Source organism: Musa acuminata, chromosome BXJ2-4 (assembly GCF_036884655.1).
Source record: "Musa acuminata AAA Group cultivar baxijiao chromosome BXJ2-4, Cavendish_Baxijiao_AAA, whole genome shotgun sequence".
Taxonomy (NCBI): domain Eukaryota; kingdom Viridiplantae; phylum Streptophyta; class Magnoliopsida; order Zingiberales; family Musaceae; genus Musa; species Musa acuminata.
The window spans coordinates 34,408,698-34,433,720 of record NC_088341.1 but is presented as its reverse complement, the minus strand read 5'-3'; the positions used below and the strand labels follow the sequence as shown (position 1 = coordinate 34,433,720).

General features: G+C 37.0%; 3 protein-coding genes across 4 annotated transcripts; all 3 read right to left on the bottom strand.

Annotated features, from left to right (window-relative positions):
• Nucleotides 1-807: 807 nt before the first annotated feature.
• On the bottom strand, nt 808-5,949 carry LOC103975248 (peptide deformylase 1B, chloroplastic). Its single transcript, XM_009390164.3, has 7 exons — nt 5,690-5,949; nt 5,461-5,599; nt 4,069-4,261; nt 3,088-3,198; nt 1,972-2,034; nt 1,154-1,275; nt 808-1,071 (listed from the first exon to the last, which is right to left on the bottom strand). The coding sequence occupies exons 1-6, from the start codon at nt 5,910-5,912 to the stop codon at nt 1,165-1,167; spliced, it is 840 nt and encodes a 279-aa protein (XP_009388439.2). The 5' UTR covers nt 5,913-5,949; the 3' UTR covers nt 808-1,071; nt 1,154-1,164.
• A 993-nt stretch (nt 5,950-6,942) lies between these two features.
• On the bottom strand, nt 6,943-9,006 carry LOC135609150 (transcription factor bHLH168-like). Of its 2 annotated transcripts, none has more exons than XM_065102244.1 (3): nt 8,790-9,006; nt 8,052-8,360; nt 6,943-7,182 (listed from the first exon to the last, which is right to left on the bottom strand). In XM_065102244.1, the coding sequence occupies exons 1-3, from the start codon at nt 8,901-8,903 to the stop codon at nt 7,105-7,107; spliced, it is 501 nt and encodes a 166-aa protein (XP_064958316.1). In that variant the 5' UTR covers nt 8,904-9,006; the 3' UTR covers nt 6,943-7,104. The 2 variants fall into 2 exon arrangements, with proteins under 2 accessions (XP_064958316.1, XP_064958317.1); XM_065102245.1 differs by having other exon boundaries at nt 8,052-8,357.
• A 12,103-nt stretch (nt 9,007-21,109) lies between these two features.
• LOC103975257 (3-ketoacyl-CoA synthase 20-like) lies at nt 21,110-23,986 on the bottom strand. The gene is made up of 2 exons (XM_009390175.3): nt 23,154-23,986; nt 21,110-22,110 (listed from the first exon to the last, which is right to left on the bottom strand). The coding sequence occupies exons 1-2, from the start codon at nt 23,895-23,897 to the stop codon at nt 21,331-21,333; spliced, it is 1,524 nt and encodes a 507-aa protein (XP_009388450.1). The 5' UTR covers nt 23,898-23,986; the 3' UTR covers nt 21,110-21,330.
• Between the last annotated feature and the right edge of the window lie 1,037 nt (nt 23,987-25,023).

The window sequence follows — 25,023 nt, the reverse complement described above, 5'->3', positions numbered from 1 at the left end:
ACATTAGGCAGTGTTTATTGCCATGCACAGCCTCCAATGTTTCTGTTAGGAGAGGTGATGGTGTCGAAACTGTTGGCAATTCCAGGTCACTTATATGATCATACACATTTTGAGTTGAATCAGATGGTAACATCACAACATTGGGTGGCCTCAACAAGTTGCTCTTTTGCTTAAAAGATTTCATGTCATTTTTCCTATTTAAGGGAATTTTGTACAGATATTGTTGTTCCCTGCAGGGGTGTTGTGCTCCACATTCTTGTATTGATGTGTGGATTACAGGCTGTGCTAAGGTAGGTTCCCTGTTAATGGATTATATACAGACCACTAGATCAAATTATGCACTGATTTAAATATTTCAAAGCATTCTTATGCTGGTAATCCACTTTGGCAGAAAAGCTGCATCAGTGAATATATTACATAGCTTGCATGAATTCATTATTAGACAATTTTCCTAATTTGATATAAAAGTTAAGATTATTGCTAAAATTGAACAGTAGCAGTTTGACCAAAACTATCATGTCAATTTCAGGACATTAATCCACACAACAAAGTTGGAAACCATCAAGCTCAATATCTCATTTGGTCTCTTTCACATCCAATATCTCATTTCTCTTGTTTTAATTGTATCCTTCACTCCTCATGAAGAGAAAGTTTTACCCAAGTATGAAAGCACCATGCTTGTCAATTCATATGCTAAAGTTAAATCTCAATAAATTGTTCATCATAAGTAGCATGCCAAGCTCAACCATTAAGTTTTGAAGCAACTTTTAGCTATTTGCTATCTTTAAGCATCCAGGAATGATAACATTGAAGTAATAACCAATTTACTTGCAAAATCTTTCAAATACAGGAAGAGGAGACAGAGACCATAAGTATCTCAAAAGAAAACAAATCATGTGTAATCACAGCTATAATCAACAGACCTGATTATGTTAAAGCATCTGCCAAATGAAGTATATATTTCATATATGTGGCATCATACTGAAATCTCTTTGCACTGTTGAGTAGGCTACATACTAGAAGATATAAATACTCTTCGCCATGGCTATAGGCTCCAATCAGAAATAATTCCTGCACATAAATAAGTTGAGCTGTACTGGTATCACCAAGGTTAATAGGAGCAATTATGACAGGTACAAGCAGTAAAACGAACCATTTGGTTGGTCATCTTCCAGCGAAACCAGCAATCTCATTTCTTCTCTGAGTTCTCTCATACTTATCAATGCTTTCAGGACTTGGAAGCCCAGTTCTGCTTTCATACTTTTGTTCTAAAGCCTATTATGAATGCAATGAAGCTTGTAAACAACATTACAGAGATAAATCTCCCAAAACAAGAAAATGATTACCAAAACATGTCCATCATTTGCATCTAAAACTACATTTCATGTTCTGATCACATGCATCGTTGCAAATGTGTACAGTGTATCTAGGAGTGATGATTTATAGTTAAAACAGTTACTTTTACTATAATTGCTAGTTTAAATATGGCCTTGTATATATATGAATATAAAATGAAGTGCATCAGAAACTAAATCATATACATAATATAGCTATCAGGTTTAATCCTTTTTATGTGATAATATCCACCAAAGTTAAAGATTATTTTAAGTGCAACTCCAGTCTTTATGATGTTAATAAATTCCAAAAAGCCACTCTCTTGTCCTAAGACTAATCGCTATAAATCCAAAAAAAATCTGGAACAACGAAAATATATATGAATATTAATCTCATGCAAGTCAAAATCAAACACCAAAATGCTACCAAATCAAAAATTTTGCAAAATTCTTTTTGAAGAAAAAACTATCTAAGAATCTATGAGGCTTTTGCAATGAGTCATGCCATTATAAAAATGTATGCTGTGATCAGAATAGGTGAAACATGACCAGTACCAGTGAATGAACCCAACTAGAGACCCATAATTATAACATTAACTGGTGCACATCATTTTCAAGATAAATATTCACCACTAACCTTCAACTCCGAACGGATACTTTCAAGAACATCTTCAGTCATCCGATCAAAGAAAAGAATTCCCTAAAAATATGAAAACCAGTATACATTATATAATCTAACAAAGAAGTAACAAACAAGCCAATGCAACAATTTGGATAAATGATCAAAATTACTGAAATTATTGTAGGTCAGAGACATTTGACCTTCTGATCATATTGATAGAGAGGAAAAAAAAAAAAAGAAATAACTAAATAAAATTTCTTCTGGTTGGTGAAAAAAAATCAGGCAGATGCTATGAAGCAGATATTGTTTGCCAAAGGTAGGAAAACAAAAAATTCCCATGTCCGCCAAAGATCATGCTAGACATTTCTGATGGTGCAATTCACAAAGGATTCAGGTATTCATTTTGATATTTTACGTAGCTAAAAGGCAACCATTGGAGGAAATCAGGAGATGCTCCATAGTGCTAAACCTAGTTGAAAATCAGAGGCGATAAGAAAAAAAGGTAACGTCAAGATATGGACTAGTTGTTGACAGAGTATAGTCGTTAGGAGGAAAGGTTAAAGAAATAGAACACTTGAAGCACAATATATGATTTAGTTGACAGCAAATTAATCATGGACAACAGATAGTAACTATAAAGTATAGACAATTTGATTTTACCATTTGAACCATCAGTAAGGATAAAAGCGATTATTGATACAATATCATTCATTATTTATTATTATTTTATTCAATGACACCAAACGAGACAGGTCAATATACCGCATGGTATATTGGTACCATATCAGTTTATTCGTTACCAAAACTGGTACTGGACTGAGATTTAAATCCTTGAACTCTAGTGAAATTTTACAAATAAAACCTTGAGTAGTAGTGTATGGGGATTTTATTATTAGCAATATGTTTTGCTCTAAACTCTTGAAAATCAGGTTGTAGCTAACTATCCTTGACTCCATGGTAATATAACATTCTACATCCTTTAGTGAGTTTATGATAGATGAAAGTTTGTCTGAAGAAGCATCAATTCTAAATATTGATACTAATTGTATTCTTTCACTACATCATTCATCAGGAAACAGAATACAATAGCAGAGGTTTAATATGAGTAGAAATTTTGATCGAGTGAAAAACCTGCAAATGATCAAACTCATGCTGGAAAATTCGAGCAGGAAGTCCAGAAAGGGTAACTCTAAACCTTGCACCTGTTATATTTCGAGCATCAATCTTGATAGATGCTGGTCTCTGTAAGGACAAAAGAGTCAAAAGTTACCTTAAGCGGTAATACCCAGCTAATTAAAGGTACACTAAAATATAAGGCAACAAGTAATTCCATGAATATGCATATTAAGATGTACTGTTTAAATTGATAATGTCAGACAGGTTTCCAACACTGTCATTTGAGTTGCCACATTAGCGAGTAATGTGTCATAGGTGAACCACAAATACATACAGAATTAGTATTTAAACGCAATATAGGAAAGGAAAAACCTATTATGGTTATTTCTAAGTCCATCTCAGTATATCTCCAGCCACTTTTGAAAATAACCAAATTGTTACTCATTTATCTTGAAGTGCACAGTGACAATTTTGAGAACATATGACATGGTAAAATGTTGAATTATATCTCCCACTTCTTTCATTGTACCCTCAATTTTTCTAATTTTTCTTTGTGACCATTTAAGTCCTTTACAAATAAAAACCTTTTCAATTTCTAGTAGTCCTTGAAACAATTTCTAGTAGTTCCAAATGCAAGATTTTAGACACCTAAACACTTTGTAACTTTAAATTCATCAGCATTCTTCAACAAAACTATGATATTCTGCTCTTTGATGATATCCAAAAATTTGATAGTAGTCAAAATTCCAAAAAGATTTGCAGAAGTATAAAATAGGTAACTACAATCTAATTATAATTTCTTTTGGTATTGTGATCTCAATGAAAGGAAAAGATCAATATAGCCAATCCCAAATAATTGGATAATTATGGCTGTTGTTGTTAATATTGTCGTTCTTGTTGTAACTATATTTCATTTGGCATTGTCATTCTACTGTTCTGGGCTCAACAAGCTAATTAAATGGTTTGTCAACCAACACTGGAGCTAAAATAAATTACCTCTACATCTGCATATATTCCTGGAAAGGATAAGCAGCCCTCATTGAAAAATAAAGTGCGTGTTGAGGCTTTATATATTTTTGGGTTCACAAGAACAATTTCCTCTCCTTCACCTCGTTCACCAGCAGGATTAAATACCATAAGTTGTACATTTACTCCAACTTGGGGTGCTGAGAGGCCAATGCCATCAGTTCTGCTCAGAAGTAGTAGAAATATTTCTCAAACTAAATCTCCAAAAGGCAATTGTGAACAGAGAATAAGCATATATTACAATGAGATCACCTGAAATTTCATACACGTTTATAGAATCCAGGATAGGATTATAAGGCACAACCTTATCTGAAGAATGTAAATAAGACACCAAGAGCAGACCGTGCTTGATCAAACTATCCAGCATCATGCACAAACTCTAAAGTACATTCTATAAAAAAAAATTTCTTATGTGTTAAAATGGTCTACCTATAGCAAGTAAGTGTACAGGCAAATTTAGAAAAAGAGGAACCTATATTCTGTCTTCCACTAGAAACACCTGTGACAGGATGATCAACTGTAAAGAATAACTAACAATCTGCTTGTGAGAGAAGCAAACAGATGTATAGCTTTACCAGTTTCTAATTTCTTAAAAAATATTAACGAGATCCGGCCCAAGACAGGATATACTTTGAAGTGAATTTAGTGTACCTCCACAAAAACAGGATATCATTGTTACCTAAATAAGTGAATGGTCAATGGGCACTCCATCCACAAGAGTAATCTATTCTACTTGGAAAATAAAAGGTAGCAGTGTTAAAATAAAATAGTCTAACTTGAGTAGCCAAAAACAGTGTTTCCAATACATATCCACATAAATTGAACTTGAATTTACAAAGAATTGGTTTGGAAAGCATTCTCCATAGCTAAGACTTCAAGTTCCATCACCAAAATGTGTCTGTCTTAGATTGAAACTTTGAAACATGGATTACATGTTAATTTGCAAGAAAGTGTGGAATTGCCATGTTATGGCCAACTACCTTTAGGCATCCAGTATTTAAGAGCGTTCCACATAGATAGCTAAAGAGTCAAAGCACACTGGTGATATTGTTGATCGATCTACAAAGAAGAATATAATCTACACCACTAAGTATATGATGAATACGACACTCCTATGACCTATCAGAATTTTCTTCAATTCAAAGAGGAAAAAGTCCTCCGAGAGAGACTAAGAGAGAAGAAAAAGAAAGAAAGCGCGACTAAATTCTCACTAAATTAGTTATATAAAAAATAATGCCCCCAACCATGTTCAGAAAGCAATCCAAGCATCTATGTTTATAGCGCGGGAGACAAGCTAAACTCATCATCCCAAAAAAATTGATCTTTCAAGCATTAAGCCAAACCATGAAAAGCCTGACGTACTTGTACATGACATCGAACATCTCCTTCGCCAATTTCTTTAAATTCTCATCGAACGTGCTGATGCGCTTATTCCTAGCCCTCAAAATCGGGTCAGGATACTCCACAATTTTCAACGGTGCCTCAAAGCACAAGTCATCGGCTACGAGACGAATCCCACTTCTCATCAAGCTCGTTAAGGGAACAGAAAAATGAAATCTTTGACATCAAGAAAGGAGCAATAAAACCTTACGGGAGGCGAAGTCGTCAACTTGAGAGGCGAACCCGCGCCGGGCGCGCGCGGAGACGTCCATGGCAGTGGCATCGCGAGCTACGGTTAGGGTTTTGGATGAGAAGCTGAGAAGGGATCGCCCAGAGAAGGGGAACGGGTACCGGATGGTGGCGGCGCGGCGTGACAGCAGAGGGATGAGGGCAGCGTAGGAGATGAGCGGCGAGGCCGAGAGCCGCGCTGCCATTTGGCTTCCCTAACGCTCCTTTGTTTCTATGGCTTTTATTATTATTGCATTATATATATATATATATATATATATATATAAAGATATTAAATAACTAATATTAATATCATATAAATTGAATAATTCGAATTATTTTTATCGACAACCCTAATGAGTAGTGATTGACTTTTGCATGACGTCATTAAGATAGCAAGGGCAAATGTGGAAATTTGAAACTCCGAAAGAACAAACATGTAAAAATGCCTTCTCAATATCTCGTGTTGCCGGTCGAGTGCGGTTTGGTCCGAGTCGAACCGGGATTGGCCCTTCCGGTTCATCCTGGTGGTCTTTATTTATTTCTCTTTTTCTTTTGGTTTTTCATTTTATTCGACATAATTTCTTGTCCTTATAATTCCTTGATAGTCTCCCTTAGTAGATATTTACATTATAAGAAGATTGAATTATAGAAGACGGAGTCAAAGCCCATAGTATTGTCATAGATCGGACTCCATTATTCTTTTGAATATTGTGATACATTTATAATTTATATCTCAATCTTCATCTTATATATTAGAATTGACCCTTTTTTTTTATCTATTAGCATCATCTTACATAATGTTTTTTAGAATTATTTGCTTTTTATTTGTTTTGATGTTCAAAATAATAAGCTGATGATATATATATATATATATATATATATATATATATATATATATATATATATATATATATATATAAAGATTATGATGCTACATCACTGTAAATATTAGTGATATGATAATAATTGTTGTACAAAAAGGAAAAATAATTTTGAAGTTTCCCTTGTATTATTTCTATGAAACCTTTAGAAATATCAATTTTATATCTCTGGATTTAAGAGTTCTCAGAGTGTACTTTTTTTTCTCTTACCATATATATGAAATCTTAAAAAAAAACACACAATTAAAAGCATTCTTTTGAAACAAATATAAATTATATGTTCATCAAGCAAACTCAGCAACCATTTTTTCTGAAGAATTATTAGCAATAGGAAATGTTCAGAAAATACAAGTAAATTCCAACAACATCATATAATATTGAATATAAAGGTGCATTACAAAGGACAGAAATCAAACATCACACTCTTAATATTTTCCTTTTTTCTTTTGTTTTTTTGGTTTCATGTGGAACTGAATTAAGTTACATTTGACTAAGACTCAAATTTCCTATGGAATTAAGCTTCCCTCCTCACTATTTCTTTCAATCTGTGCTCCACCCTTGATGGATCTAAACCAATTCTTGGATAAATGGCCTGCAGATATAAAGTAAAAATATATCAGATGTTGTATATAACTTTATCTAAGAATTTTATTGCTGTTAGTAAGAATAAAAGGACAATTCCCTAAGTTTCTCCATTAAAATATTGTCAAATTAATGTTTAGTGAAGCAGGTAATTATCTCCACATTATTTGGTCACAACTTAATGAATAGAACCTACATGATCCAATTCATTGAGCCTTAACATATAATTACTTATATCATATTAAATGTATCAGAGAGCAGCTGTTTGATGATTATATCCAATAAGCTAAGGGTGCAATGTAATAGATATTAATTATGTAAAATTTGATGGAGATTTGGTATGAGAGTCAGTCGAATAAAATTTGATTTGAAACGAGTCGAAAATAAAAGAAAATTATTACGTCGAAAAAGTTAATGACCTAAGTTAAGTCAAATCAAATGAATAAACCATCCCATAGTATTCGAAAGATGTAAACAAGTTTGACAAGAACAAGAGAAAATATTTTGATGAAAAGAGCCCGACATATAATATATTTGACTTAAACTACTATAATGAAATTATAATATCAAATATTCAACACAGCTGAAAAAGAAAGTGATATAAGTGAGGGAACACACCATATAATCAATCACAGAGACAAAGAAGTAGAAAGAGGTCAATCAAAAAGGTAAATTAGATGGTGATGATGAACTCGAGTAGTAGGAAACTCTAATGGATTCAGCTAACCCCTTTAATTGATGGTATGCTTGCTAGAATTCACAGAGAAACATATGTATTGTGTGTGTGTGTCTCTCTCTCTCTCTCTGTAATGGTATGCTCGTATCAAAAGACTTGAAGAGTTAGTGAAGAAAGTTGAGGAGCAAGAGATCGATGATTACTTGACAATGAACGGTGTGGAAGATCTTGTCGCCAACAATGTTGGAACTGGCACTGGTGACATCCGCACCTTCTTCCAGGAGGACGATGATGACCGGATGAAGCATGGACCTTGTTCTCAGCCCACACACCAAGTTCACCACCAAGTTAGACCCCAGGTGTGTCACAGTAACCAGGGGCTCCCCGAACCCTATCAGGACACCACTCGTCTTCTCTTTCTTCTGCTTCAATCGTTCCACTCTCTCCTTCAGCTCGTTCACGTAGTGGGTTGCTTGCTCCAGCAGATCTTGCTGAGTCATGGTGGCTCGCTGCTACATCAGAGATGGGAAGGGAGGAGTAAGTGGTAGGTCTTCATGAGTGTATGATGAACAAGGACAATGCTGCCACGGGGATGACAGCCGAAGCAAATTGCTGTACCAGTCGTGTTGATTACTCCTGGTGCAGTACCAACAGAGGGAGAGCCGAAAGCTTCCTTGTTGGCGGCGGCAATGGAGCATAGCCAAATCTTTAAGTGCAGGTTGTGAGTTTCATGTGCCAAACCTAATCCAGTGTAAGCTTTTGGGATTGGAGATAACACTATCAAATCGTTTGTGGTGGTATGTGGATCTCCGAGTTTGCACAGACCAAAGACAAGAATTAAAGCGTGAAACTGGTCCGGCCGAGTTCTTCCATCTTCCCCGGGCAGTTTTGGACAGGGCAGAGGAAGGTTTGAGTAGATTAGCAGCCGTTTTTATACGTACCTTGGACTTGGGGATGAGGGAAGTGAGCTGGACGCAGAGGTTCTTCATGTGGATTCTCCTGTTCTTCTCCACCGTCTTCCTCTCAAGCTTGTCAGCTCCACCACCACCCTTCATCTCTCTCTTTCTCTATGAAACTGTTCAAAAGGAAGAAGAGGAGAGAGAGGCACAACCAGCCAGCAGTGAAGGGTTTCTAAGGATGGTGTGGTCCGTGGGAAGATGAGCGTCCCCTCTATAAACGAGGAAGAGGAGGAGGCGGTGGTGGACCCCTGTTGTCTCCAAGCTGACGCGTATCATCTATAGTATTCCATCGTCCTAAGGGAACGAGGTAGCAGCATTAGCAATACGTCCATCGACCATGCACCAATCACGTCCTGCTCGGTCTCCATCACAAAACACCAAACAGAATACCCTCACCGCGCGCAAGTGGAGCCCAGCGTGCCGAGTCACGCGTGGGTGGTCTTGAGCAGCGAAAAATCCTGAATCCCGCATCGATTTAACACGGGATCCGAGGGCACCGACTTGTTGCCATCATCGAAGAATCATATCGGTCGTTAGCACTACTCAATAATAGTGCTACTTGATGATGAGCCGTGGGCGAGACCTAACCCTACACGCCTCAATATCCATATCCCTATCTATCCTCGGTGCCATGCACCGCACAAGCTTACGATCGAATACCATCGACCACTGCGTGCACTCGATCTCCTCTTCTCCTTCCAAACTCATTTACATCATGATATAATTTGAAACTATCGTTCGATTCGATGACTTAATCGAGTCAGTAACAAAGAGTCATCGAAGAATAAGCATTTATCGTATCGATCATAATAATTCTCAATGATCACTTTCTAACAAAATAAAACTAGAAAAATAAAAATAAAATGTTTTGCACATAATAGGAGGATGCAATAAGTCATCAGGAAACACGCATGAAGTGGGTGTTTTGACAAGTTAGGTCACAACTGAATATTTAACATACGTGATCGACGGACACATAATTTGAGATTGAAATTGTGATAGAGTTTTTGTCATAGCACTCATCTTTGATTTCTTTGCCTCGAACAAGAGGAGTCACATCCAATCCACGTAAAGAAAAGACTGATAAGAGATATCACAACCATAGTCCAAAGTCCAAAGTCCAAAGATAAAGTAGGAAGTGATTGATGTTGATACATTAACCAAATCATAGCACGTTAATTATTTATTTGAATAAGATTTTTAGAATTGTATAAATCTATAAATACTTTAAAGATTTAAATGTAAGACATGATTATCGATATGGATATTTTTTTTTTCTTTCACATCGATGAATATGATCTTAGATTTTTTATTAAATGACTTTGGGATCCAATCGAAATGCATAAACTAATTCTTTTGGGATAAATTGATTCGATCTAGTTTAACAAAATTTTACCTAATTAAGTTACTCCTCTCAAAATTAAAGTAGGTTATACTGGATCACATAATATATTAAAAAACATTAATTTGATATTTAATTATCATAATTAAATATATATATATATATATATATATATATATATATATATAAACTAATACTAATCATCTTATAATTAAGACATACATATGTGAAAGCTTGGGTTGGTTTAATGAAAGTTGACCAAGTCACACTCGATTATAGTATAGTTTATAAAAACATAAATTTTGGTAATTAATTATCATAAATTTTAAAAAAATAAAAAATATTAATATTAATCATCATAAAACCATGTTATAATTGTCATATGAAAGTTTGAGTTAGTTTAGTAAAAGCAAAGTTAGTTACACTCGAAATTAAACTAAGTTATATTCGAGTGTAATACCTATCCGAAAAAAATATATTTTAATAATTAAATTTCATAAAATTTCTCAAAAATTAAAAATTAGTATTAATCATATTATCGTCATTACCAAGTAATTTCATAAAATCCTTCAAAAATTAAAAAAAAATAGTACTAATCATCTTAATGTTATCCTTAGTTAGGTAGTTTCATAAAAAAATTGAGCTAAATTATACTCAAAATTGAACTAAGTGACACTGAATGATTGAACCTATAAAAAAAAAACAAAAAATCCAAGCTATACTGAGAAATCAAAGATAAATCAGTTTCTATGAAAGCTAAGGAGGGTTTGCCAATCTTCATCGAGGAGACATCAACGAGAAAGAGCCTAATGATTCCCCAAGTAAAACATTGCCACAAAGGAGATGACGTCTGCATCAAGGAAAGTTGACATGATATCATCTCCCAACCTTCGTCACACTTATATTAGATATATACTAAGTCGTAGTGTAACCCAAATTATTTAATGAGATAATTTTAATTAAATTAGTTTAAAATCGATTCAATTTCAAATGATTCAAATATCATTGGTTCATAAGTTTATTTGTCATTTATAAAAGAAATTAATAATCTTAGTGAACACGAAAAGAGGAGCATCATCCGATAAAATGACCTTTGCTAATGCAAGAGTGGGTTGATCATTTCTTCATCAAATCATTATTCTCCTCTGAGTAGAACAAATATTCTAATAATTAGTCCAAAAAAAAGGCATCGAAATGACCGTATCCATCGTAACAAGAAGTGACATGCCGAGCGTGTAAACTATGAATATGATTGTGTTTCTTGGTATGACAAATAAGGAGCATGACAAAGAAGCATCGTGAACTATATGATATCTCGATTGCTTGGTCAAATAATTCATATGGGGATGGGGAGTGATATCCGATGCGTGGGAGGAAACAAAGCCATTCACTTAAAGTCATGATCATTCCAAAGAATTCGATTGATGCTGACAAAAGATACCATCGTCCTCCAACCTAAAGACTTGACGACCTGTCCGTGATTTGGAAGGTTTTGTGACCAAACCAAGTGAGAAAGGCATTTCAAACACCAATTTCTATGAGCCAAAACAAAAACACTTCATCATGGATTACTTTGGATTCAAGTTTTTGTTATTGGTATGGGATATAAGAATGTTAAAATATTAAATTAAACTTTATGATATGGATAATTAGTTCTCAGTTTAGAGTTGAGAGGTCGTTAAAACTAACTAAAAATAGATTAATACATTAAAAAAATATAGTTATGAATTTGTATATATATATATATATATATATATATATATTCTTTTATATTGTTCTCTATGAATTATTGAAGCTAGGACATTATTGTTCATCATTGGAAGTTAGAGATTGATAAGGAGTAGATAAGCTTATTATAATTGGCCATGAATTTTGGACCATTAGTTTGGACTCCGTTGGTATCTATCAATTGAGGTTAATTAATATATTTGGGCTCAAAAGATAAAAATAATAATTAAAAATGCATCTTAGTATTTTTCTTCCTCCGTGAATCGAAAGAGCGGCAAAGCAGAACTCTGACTGAGCTGCTGACTTCTCTCGCCATGCACGCAGTCATCAGCCACAGACGGACCCCGCGGGAGTCCGTCCGGCGGACTTGCTGTTCCGCGCGATTGAATGCATTGCGGCCTCGCTCTCGTCAAACTTTCTTTGGTCGCGTCTTCGAGATGATAAAGTGGCTGCGACCGCCTGCTTGGAATGGAGAAGTTTAGTCCAACACTGCTCCGACGTAAGGCGGAAGCCGCGGTCGGCACCTGCGAGCCCTGCGTTAGAGTCAAACCAGCGTTCTACGGTCCTCGCCTCATGGCTCAATCCACGTGTTGATCGCTTTCGTGGGATCTTTGAGACCCGCGCGAACGTAGGTCGAGTATGCTGTCTATATATATATATATATATATATATATATATATATATATATATATATATATATATATATATATATATATATATATATATATATTATTTATCTTGTTTAGATTATGTGTTATGAATTATAATTAACACATAATTAGAGTTGTGATTGAGGGGTCAACTGGGCCCAAAATTGGATTAGTTTGGGCCGGATTCAAGGCCCAACTAGAGTGCTGAAAACCTTGATTGGCGATGGTACCACCCTTGTTCGATGATGGTATCACAAAGTACCGAATCTTGCGGTAGTAGTATCACCCAGGAACGATGGAAGTACCGTCAGTACCCAAGAAACCTAGGATGAGATTTTTTAAGGTTTCAAGTTTGAATCAACTTTAAGCCGATAAAACTCATCGAAGGAAGATCGATAGTGGATGCCGGTGACCTCGACGGAAGAGGAATCGGCGAAGTGGGTGTAGGTCACGACGACCGAACCACTCTAAAATCTGGTTTGCATTTCTTTAAGCAATTTACTTAAATTGCAAATCTCCTTACTTGCTCTTTACATCCACTACTCTTTTAAAGTATTACATTTATGAAATAATTTTACGTCGAAATCGATTTTATCGAAACAAATCGTTTTTGAAGACGTGATTTTACCGCTACACTAATTCACCCCCCCCCCCCCCCCCTCTGAGTGCCGACCCAGTTCCTAATAGTTGATATCAGAGCCTCGTATTCTCATTTGATTTAACACCCAAAGAGAAATGACTCTTTTTGGTTTTCAAGAGGGCCACTCTCTCATTCGTCTTCCCTTTTTCAATGGGATGGACTACACATATTAGAAAACTCGAATGAGAGTTTTCTTGCTTTCTTTGGATTTGAACTTATGGAACATTATCGGATCCGATTTTAAAAAGTCTGCTCTTCTAATGAAAGATTTGAATGATTTGGAGAAGAATAATTTTTCTTTAAATGCAAAGGCTATGAATGTCTTATTTTGTGCCTCAGATAAAATAAGGTTTAATCAAATTTTTATATGAGAAACGACTTTCAGTATATTGCACACTCTCGAAATCACACATGAAGGCACGAATAGTGTAAAAGATTATAAGGTCAATCTTTTAATGTACGATTTTGAACTTTTTCATATGAAATCAAACAAAACCGTTGTTGACATATACACCCGTTTTACGGATGTCGTCAATGGTTTAAAATCACTTGGTAAATGTTTTTCGGACTTTGATCTTGTAAACAAGATTTTACGATCACTTTCTAAAACTTGGGACTCTAAAGTAACGACCATACAAGAGGCCAAGGATTTGAACCATTTTCCAATTGAAGACTAATTGGGTCTTTAATAACTTATGAAATGACTAATGTGACACTTGACGAACATGAAAACCATATTCTAAAGAATACAAAGGATTTTGAACTTAGAACAATCGAAGACCACTTGTGCATAAGTTGTGAACTTGAACTCATCACCATGAAATTTAAAAAATAAAAAAACGAAAGTACTTGCTATGAAAACAAGAAGAGGAAAGTAATTTTGGACGAATCAAACTCCTCCGAAAATAAGGAGAAAATCAATAAGGGTGAGGTGGCAAATTACGCCTTAACGGCTTTCGACGATGAGGTAATCAAAATACCTTTAGTTTATTTCGAAATTGCATGATGCTTTTCATGATGCTTTTTTTAGAAAATTATATATATATATATTTTTATAAAATTATATGTTTAATAATATTTAATGAAAATATAAAAATAAAATTAGATCATGCTTGCCTTTCTAGTTATTTAAAAAATAATCATGAAAATTATATGTTTTATGATAAACAAACAAAATGATTCTGATTGAAGATGCTTTATGATTAATGAAATCATGTTTGATTTGAAGTAGCGCATAATTATCATGCTTAATAAGTTTATATTTCGAAATTATGCATGAAGATTTTTATGATTTATGAATTATCGATCTTTGTCGTAATGAAAGTTCTTTTTCGGTTTTAAATGTTAATGCATGTATTTACTTAGCAAAAATAAAATAAATCATATAAATTGAAACAACTAAAAAGATGATAGGTTTCTCCTTGAAAGATTTCTTTATCTGAGTTTTCCAAAAAGGAGATTAACGAGTCTATTTGTATTACTTTTGTGAATCTCTTGAAAATGATCTTGATTTGATGATTTAAATAAGTTAACTTTATCTTGATTTTTTGAAATTTATAACTTGCACACGAATCAAGATCTCCTATGTTTTTTTCATCTACTTATAGAAAGAGATTTATTAAAATAAATCATGTTTTATGACATTAATGAAAAATTGAGACATTACGCATGAATCGATTTCTCATGAGAATCTATTTATGTTGTCTTCATTAAATTTTCTTGAAAAGATGTTGATGATTTAAATTTAAATGAGTTTTATCAAAATCATGATCTTGATTTCTTGGAATTACATGAGAATTTTTTAAAATCAAGATCTCTTCTCAGTACTTCTACAATTTTTTTTTGACATTTTATTCAAGGGGAGATTTAATATATGAATCATGTCTTTTAGTATTTACGTAGTTTTATCTTTTATGACATAATTTCTTTGCATTTATGGCTTGTATGCCTTAAAATGAATGAAAATTTTTCAACCAAATCATGAATTTTCTTTTTGATCTCTTTACTTGAGCTATTTTTTATGAGAATCAAAATATTCTCTATCTTCGATGATCTTAAAAATGGTTTGAAATTATACATGTTATATGTTAAATATTTGAAACCATGTTTTGATATCATGCGTATCTAAGAAATATTGATTTGACAAATTGAATGAGTTGAAAATGAATAATGATTTTTCTCTTGAATATAACTTGTGAAATTTTATATGAATCATTATTTTGATTTCTCGACATTCGATATATGAGATTTTTCTATAAATCAAGATTATTAATTATGATTATTTCTATTTTCTATTTGAGAAATCGTAATATCTCTTGATATTTACAATTTGTCTTCATTATTTGTATATCTCATCACCAAAATTTCTCTTGTTATTCTTTATGTGATGATTTAAAAATTGATGAAAAGGAAAACGAATTGCACCACTATATTTTTATTCCCCTCTCTTTAGCTATGACAAAGGGGAAGAAATTAATGATGAATATATTGAAAATAAATATTTGTATCATGTTAGATGATTTTACATTTTGTGCAAGATAAGTTATAGTGATGATTGAAATAATGATTGAAATAATTTGAATGATGATTTGGAATCATGCATATAATGATGATTTTATATATTTTAAAAATATATATGATGATTTGATATGATGCATACAATACTTATGCTTTTTATTATGATGATATGATACGTATCATGAATGCTTTAAATGATGAATGTTTGGTATCATGATCAAAATGTTAATAAATGCTTAAAAATTTTAATATTTTAGTATCATGTATGATATGCTCATAATGATAATTGATTTATTTTTCGGTATCGTGCATAAAAAATGAAATGAATAGCTTTAAAATTATACATGTTTTAATTCGAAAATATAATGATGCACAAATAAGATTGATACTTACCTTTGTCATGATTTAGAAATTGATGTAAAGGGATAAAAAGATACAAAATTGTATTATTCCCTTCTTTTTGATATTGACAAAGAGAGAGCAAAACTTGCTAGAAAGTAAATTTACTAGCTTGCACAATTCAAGAAGAGTACAAAACCATGCTAGCTTATTCATCTCAAAAGATAAGCAAAGAAGTGTTATCTTGCCTATCTTAAGAAGCAAAAAAATTAACTTGCACATCTAGCAAAATTTATATTTCAAGAAGCAAGACTTGCTTTCTTGAACATCTCAAAATTGCTAGCTTAGCATGTTTTAAAATGTTGTAAAATTTTTGCTAGCTTGTATGTTGTAAACTTGCTATCTTATTACCTTGCATATCTAAAACTTGATAGCTTGAATGATATAACACTTGCTAAATCTTCTAGCTTCAAATTACATGATGATAAAACTTGATATTATGTTTTTCATATAATGATTTGAACTTATATCTAAAACACTTGAAAGTAGGAACTTCTTCTTCTTGTTGATGACAAAGGGAGAGAAGTATGATCATGTAATACATGATGACGAGTTACAAATATTTATGATGAAATTTGCAACGACTTGAATTCAGCTTGAATTCAAGGTTCTATCACTATGCCATATTGATAGGGGGAGTTTGTTTAAACTCCGGGAGTTAAGGTTAACTCCGTCATTAATTAGTTGTCATAATAAAAAAGAGGGAGATTGTTGAATCTCGGATTTTGATGATGAAACCAATTGATAAGTGTTTATGATTTAATCTGGTTTTGAGTGACGTAGGATTCTTGATCAAGATGAGACAATTAAAGCAAGAAGAATCATGTTATGTTGGAGGAAAACATGTCAGAAGATTAGACGTCAAGCCGGAGGTTCGGTCGACATATCGACATAAGGTTTCGGGCCAAGAAGAGCTGATATTGCGCCAAGGATATCGTAGTTGCGGAGTCAACTGGCCGATTGAGCAATAGGCCACAAGAGAGGATGAAGCGTCGAAGAATCGAACGAAGCATTGAGAGACTAATGACATGTCGGACAACATTATTAATGCTTAGTATTAATTGTCTAGATCGAAGTGTGTTTTACATTTGCAGAATTAATTACGATAGCAAGGTGTGAAGCAAAATGATGTCCCAAAGTCAAGGACGCTATTTCGTTGGGAGTTCGAGAGTTCGTCGGAAGTTCTATCGGAACCAACCGAGAAGTCTTGGAGGTTGCCAGAGAAGCTCGTCAGAACACTCCAAGAAGATCGTCGTGAAGTCTAGAAGCTTGCCAAGAGACCGTTGGAATATTGTCGAGAGATCGTCGGAAGCTTGCCGGAAGCTTGTTGGAAGAAACCGAACTTATCTTGCTTAGATTATATCTTCGAAATCATAGTTAGCATATAATTAGAGTTATGATTGTGGGGTAATCTTATCAACTATATTAGGGGCCAATTGGGCCTAAAGTTAGACTAGTTGAGCCAGATTCAAGGCCCAACCAGGGTGTTGAAACCTTGGCCGGCGGTGGCACCGTTAGGGCCGACGGTGGCACTGCTTGGGGAATAGTACCCTAGGATTCTTGGGCGGTGGTGCCACCTACAGCAGTGATGCCAACGGTGGTATCGCCTAGTACCAGATCTTGCGACGGTAGTACCACCCAGGAACAACGATGGTACCACCAGTACCCAGGAAACTTAGGATGAGACATTTTTAGGCTCCAAGTTTGAATCAACTTGAAGCCTATAAATACCCCTCTCATCCTTGGTTAATATACATAAGTATTGAGGGTAAAAAAGGATAGAAACGCTACTGCAATCTTGCGTGAGCTCCTCTCAAAGTTCTATGTGTTAGAATAGTTTGAGAGAGAAGTGAGTGGGGGTGTAAGGGTTGTCTCCTAAACTCGATAAAAGGAGAATCGAGTTGTAAAAGGTGGTTGGTCTTCGCCTATTGATAGAAGACCATTAGTGGATGCCGGTGGCCTCGACGGAAGAGGAATCGATGAAGTGGATGTAGGTTACGACGACCGAACCACTCTGAAATTTGGTTTGCATTTCTTTGAGCAATTTACTTTAACTTTAAACCTCTTTACTTGCTCTTTACATCCACTACTCTCTTACGTATGCTTTCAAAGTATTACATTTATGAAACAGTTTTACGTCTAAATCGGTTTTATCAAAATGAATCATTTTTAAATACGTGATTTTACCACTACACTAATTCACCCCCCTTAGTGCCGACCCCATTCCTAACACCTTCCATGATAATGTCTCCTTCTGTTATTGATAGTGGTCTTAATTTTTTTATTTAAATTATATGTGTTATTATGCTAATGGTTTATTGTGAGTCATCATACCACGTAAGTAAACTCTAACGTTTGTTAACTTAAACTTAATATACGGGACTTATATGTTATATTTTTAAAAATATATGAGTTATTTTAGATATGAGCAAAACTATATAAGGGCTTAAGTGGTTCAAAACCAAAACCATAATCACGAAAATAAATTATTTTTTTAAATTAAATTATATGTATTATTATATTAATAGTTTATTATGAGTCATCGTGCCACGTAAGTATATTCTTGTTAGGATCGGAGCGGCACTAAGAGGGGGGGTAAATTAGTACAACAGATTAAAATTCGTAAGTTTAAAATCGATTTCGTAAATGTTTAGAGATTTCGATTCGACGAAGAATGACTTAGCTAAAATAGCTCAAGTAAAGGAAGTCAAGAATAGAGAGATGAAAGCCGAACAGTTTGGTGCTAACTAGATAAATATTTCAGAGAATTAAACACTCACACATTCAAGGAACACCACAATTTAAAGTGGTTTAGTCAAATGACCTACATCCACTTGTGAAGCATTCTTTGATGAGGCTCCCAGCTTCCACTAACAAATCACTTTGAAGGAGATGGACCAAATACTCCTCTTACAACCATTTTACAAGTGGTTCACACTTTTACATATGTTTTAAAGAGCAAGAGGGAGGTGAACACTTAAACCATTTTACAAGGGTTAGGATTAATGGTTATACGATTAACCATTAATCTTAACCCTAATTATATGTAAATTATAAAATTAAGACATAGTCCTAAGCAAGTTTTTAACTGGCAACGTCGAGTTTCCTTCCGGCGAGCTTTCCGGCGGACTTTCAATACACCCTCGGATTTCTTCCGGCGGACTCCTAGCAAGCTCCCTGTCTTGTGGTGAGTTTAACGAGTCTTTGGCAAATATCCGAACCTTCTCGGTGATCACTGCGAACCTCCGACGATCTTTCTGATGAACTTTCGAAAACTTCAGCAAGTCTCCGATTCCTTCTTGGTTTGTTCCGACAGTACTTTCGACGATTCTTTGAACTTTCGGCAGACTCTCGAACACCCATCGAACTTGACTCCGGTAAACTTGCTTTATATCTTCAAGCTATCTAGTTAATCCTGCACATGTAAAAATATACTTTGATCTAGATAATTAATACTAAGCAATAATCAAGTTGTCCTGCATGTCCTTGGTCCCTCAACGCTTTGTCCGATTCTTCGGCGCATCGTTCTCTCCTGTGGCCTATTGCCCAATCGGCCAGTTGTCTCCGTAACTCCGATATCCTTGGCGTAATGTCCGCTCTTCTTGGCCCGATGCCCGAATCCACAGCCCGAAGCCTTTTGTCGATACGTCGACCGATCCACCGGTCCGACGTCTAATTTTCTGACATGTTCCTCCGACCCAACATGATTTTCCTGCTTTAATTGTCTCATTCTGATCGAAACATCCAGCGTCGCTCAAAACGCAAGTTAAATCATAAACATATATCAAGTGGTTTCAACATCAAAATATAAGATTCAACAACTCTAACATTTATTTAACTAGAACTTGACCTGAGAGCCTTATATGTTATGTTTTTAAAAATATAAAGATTATTTTAAATATAAGTAAAGTATAAAACAAGCATAATAAATAAATATTATGTATTTATTTTTAAAAATAAAATAAAAAGATTTGTATATAAAATTATTAAAAATTCTATAAAACGTAGCGTAAGTGATAAAAGCTTCTGATGTGTAGGCTGATGGAGGCTTTATAGGAGATATGAATATTTATAGCATACATCTTCTTCGTAGAATATCTAATATTTAGTTTTTAAAAAAATAAATATTTGGGTATGTGCCAAAAACGTCATTCTTCCTATTTAACTATTTGAAATATTTATCATTTATTTCATCATATTTTCTCTCACAAAACAATCAACTTATTAACTATTTGAACCCTACAATTATCTTTGGACCTCAATAAAGATGTCGACTCCTAAATGAATATCGCGAAAAATCTAAGTTAATATGTTGGGTCATGACAAATGATATTAAAGTAATTTTAATGCTAAGTATCACTGGAGGCCCAAAATGAAAACAAAATACACTAATCAATGTGGCTAGAAAGTACTTTAAGACAAAACCGATGGTTGGTGTAGATCTCATATATATCATATTATAATTTGATTCTAAGTTATGCTTAGCTCTCGATGAGCACGTAAGTCTTAAATAAAGAATCTTATAATATATGAGGAGGTTTGAGTTGACTTATAAAACTAGATTTACTATTAAATTGAGATTAAACATTAATCTCCTAAGTTTGACTACACTCCAACAAGCGAGCAAACCGTCCATCACATGCTTCGCTGTTCGTCGATTTGACTCGAGACTTGATCGACCTACCTCGAAGTCAATATGGTCGAAATAACGGAGTTAAGATCAACATCGTAAGGTTACAAGTGTTTAGTCAAGTCAAATAGATCGTGTCTAATATATGTTACATTGCAGTGATGTCAAGTCTAATAAATAGTGATGATTTATAATTGAGTCTTGTCTAGTAACATATGTTGGGCATTCCATAGATATAGTTCACATGTCCAATAGTGATTTCAACAACATAATTGTCATGGTGGTGCCACAAATGATGGTAAAAACACGCTATTTCATGATAATAAGGGCAATTATGACGTTATTTTAATATAAATTAAGATTAATCGGAGGGTAAATGATCGGTGTATAGCAGGATTCAGAATAATAATTACTCAGATTAATCATAATAATAATAATAATTGATTTTGATGATTAATGCTAATGCAACTTTCACCCATCTACTAAGCATAATTAAGTAAATGTGTGTAGCAGTTGTTGCATGCAGATGTAGATTAAGGTGTTGCGTCCGCAACAACATGGCAAACATGCTTCTTCTTCTTCTTCTTCCCTGTCTCTTCGTCTGAGCAGCTGACCATCTAGGATAGGATAGGCGTGACCTTGGGCACGTGTACCGGGAACTTGTGGATCTCGTCCGTCCATGGGTTCTTGTGGACGTCAAGGACGGTGTTGAGAGCTCGCCAGACGGCGCTGTTGCACTTGAACCCCGAGCCGAAGGCGATCTGCCACACCCGGTCGCCTCGCCGGATGCGGCCTTTGGCCTCGATGTAGGAGAGCTCGTACCAGAGGGAGCTGCTGGAGGTGTTGCCGAAGCGGTGGAGCGTCATGCGGGACGGCTCCATGTGCCAGGGCGTGAGCTCGAGGTGCTTCTCGAGCTCGTCCAGAACGGCGCGGCCGCCGGCGTGGATGCAGAAGTGCTCGAAGGCCAGCTTGAAGTCGGGGATGTAGCTCCGGATCTTGAGCTTGAGCACCTTGCGCAGGAGCATGGCGGCGAGGAAGAGGAGCTGCTCCGACATGGGGAGGACCAGCGGGCCCAGCGTGGAGATGTTGGCCTTGAGCGCGTTACCCGCCACCACCATCAGCTCCTTCGACAGCGCCACCCCCACCTTCCCCTCCGCGTCCTCCTCCTGCATCACGCACGAGTGGCTGCAGTCCTCGGCGCCTCGGTGGGTGCGCATGGTGTGAACCAGCTGGTACTTGGACCGCCGCCTGTCGGACCGCCGGTTCGATAGCAGGACGGCTGCGCCGCCGAGGCGGAACAGGCTGTTGCTCACCAGCATCGACCGGTTGTTTCCCAAGTAGGCGTTCAGCGTCATGTTCTCGGTGCTCACCACCATCGCGTAGCTGTTCGGGTGCACCTGCCCATTTACTTCCCATGTAATTACCAATATTTACATCCGATTAAATTAATAATCTATCATCGTCGACCACATTTTACGCAAGCCGACAAAAGCTGCCACTCGAGCCGTGAAACACGTGGGCGTTCCCGGCGAGTCAGGCGCCGCAGCTCCAGAGACTCCAATCGTACGAGGTGGAACCCTTACCCGCTCCGTACCCGTGGTCCCCGCCCCACTCCCGGATGATCACAATCGTCAAACCTGCCGTTCCCGTATCCATCTCATGATTCATGCTGGTAGTGTGTGTTATCGAGGGAACTCCGGGGTCCGGCATCAGACCGGAGACTGGCATCTCTGTAAACCCATTAACCACTGCCCATCATTCACTACCGCCCACCCACCTCCATTTACTGCCTCGTCGCCTGTTTACCCGCTGCTCTTGTGCTGGTCCATGTACGTATATTGATGCATTCGGATACACCAACTGATACGAGGATGGATGGAGAAAGTACAATAAATTTTGGTGGAAGTAATACGAGTGCGACGAGTATTGGGACCATATGACTCGATATATACTTCACGTTTATACGCATCCATTATGGCATGGTTAGTAGAAGCATCATCAATGGATAGTCTAGGTTATACAGTAGAGTACGAGATCCGACAAAGGCGAAGCAAAAGGAGTTAGTGGAGGAGTTATGGTGCGTGCAGTTCCAGGACGAGCAGAAATCACATGCATGGCACTGATGATGATGATGATGAACAGTAGTAGTCAGTGAAGTGCTGATGATGGCAGGGCCATCTGCCGTGGTGGACGTGAGAAATGGGGTGGGGATATGTGTGCATTAACTTCTTGCTCTCGGCCATGGCCTAGGTTATCATGTGCAGATGCTACGGAGCTGAGGTGCTGCCCAGATAGCCATGGCCACCTAGTTTAACCATGTCCAAGGCTTCTCTCACGGTCAGGTTTTGCCGCTGAAAGCAACTGAGGTGGTCTGAACTCTTGGATCGGAAGTGATGGTAACGATAAGCAGAAATGGGGGGAAGAAGAGGAAGTGGGATACCTGAAGGAGATTCTTGACTAGGTCTATGGAAATGAGGCCGGCGCTGCAGCCCATACCGCCGAGGTTGTAGCTCATGACATCCTTCCTTAGCTTGTACCGGTTCACGATCATGGAGGTGTAAGAGGGGGTGGGGTTGTAGAGGCTGCAGTTCACCACCAGGATGCTGATGTCGGCTGCCGCCACCCCTGTCTTCTGGAACAGCTCGTCGGTTGCCCCGAACATGACGGTCTCCGCCTCCTCACGGGCGGTTCGGTGGCTCATGTTGATGGGGGTGCACAGCAGCGACCTGGGGAAGTAGGACGAGTCCCCGATGCCGCACCGCTCCAGCATCTTGTGCTGGAAGGCCACGGTCTCGTCGGTGAACGTCCCGGCTTTCTTGAAATGCTCCATGATCTCACCGCGGGTGGCCATGTGAGCCTGGGTCGGCTTGTAGCAGGAGAAGTCCACCAAATAGACCGGGCGGGGGCGGCTCATGGCATACAAGGTGGCCACCGCCATGAGGAGGGTCGATGTGGTGACCACCGCCGACAGGTTAACCCATGGCTGGTTCGGAAGCTCACGCAGGTCGGCGAGGGTCAGCGTTGATAGGCGAGGGAAGAGTAGCACCAGCAGCGGGCCGAGGCAGAGATAAAGAGCGTTCGAGATGACATGGTGGTAGAGGAGCTTCATGTAGTTAGGCTTCAGTAGCTTCAGAAGGTAACTCGGAAGCCTGTTGTCAACCGAAGGTGCAACCTTCTCAGCCATGGCTGCCAAGAGATGAATGAACACTTCGAACTAGATAACTCAAAGAGACTAAATAGATTATATAAATATATATATTTAGAGAGAGAGAGAGAGAGAGAGAGAGAGAGAGAGAGAGAGAGAGAGAGAGAGAGAGAGAGAGAAAGAGAGAGAGAGATATCGGACTATGCACATGTTTGCAGGCCATGTATTTATAGGGGAGGAAGAGGGAGGAATTTGAACGCAGAAACACAGTGGTGCGAAACCACTCAAAGATTAATCTGCATGCATTTGATGCACAAGACAAGTCGCTAACGGACCATCGTCGCCGAGTTCACTTTCAAGCTTTATCCCATATTCTTAGCATTCAAATGTGGCTCGCAAGTCCATCCTCGGAGGACTGAGAGTACAGCGACATCCTGTTATTAGGTTTGGTGTTATGTCTGCGTAGTTGATTAGGAAAACCCAGTTAATGTGATCGACTCGTTTGCTAATGTAGAGATCTCTCGCTCCCGGCATCCTCGATCCTCGACCTTGCCATCGAGTATGTTATGCAGATCCTGTGCTTGTTCCTAAATAGCAAAACGGACGACTTGTGCAGCTACTAAATCAAAGAGAAAAGACCGCAGAATCAATCTGTATACATGGTTTCATATCGCTCCAGTGAGTGGATGAAAGTAGATACTGCAGTAAACGAAATGTCTCGGATTTGGTATCTCGATGAGGAGGAGTTGAGGGGCCTCGGAGGAGTTAATAGAACGCGGCAAACATGTATCATGGAGCCTTGGCAAACACATCTAATGTCGTGAGTTATGCTCTCATTTACTCCATTGCGTGTTAGGTTCATGAAGTGTCACTAGCGGCCACTGAGAAGGGAGTTAATGGAGCAAGCCATCACTGTGGATCATTCCCAACATGCGCGTAGGGCAGCCGGGCCACCGAGGATGACAACGCTTGGCGTCGTCCGCCATCAGCGTCGGTTGGTTGAGACGATGAGGATGCTGGACCATTGAAGTAGAGGCGGTGCATCACAATCCCTAGCAGTTCACACACGGAGAAGGACGATTTGGCCAAAGGAAAACCATGAAAGGCAAGAAGATTAAGGCCAAAGAATTCAGGATGCTTAGCAAAGACTTGCAATCAATTGGAT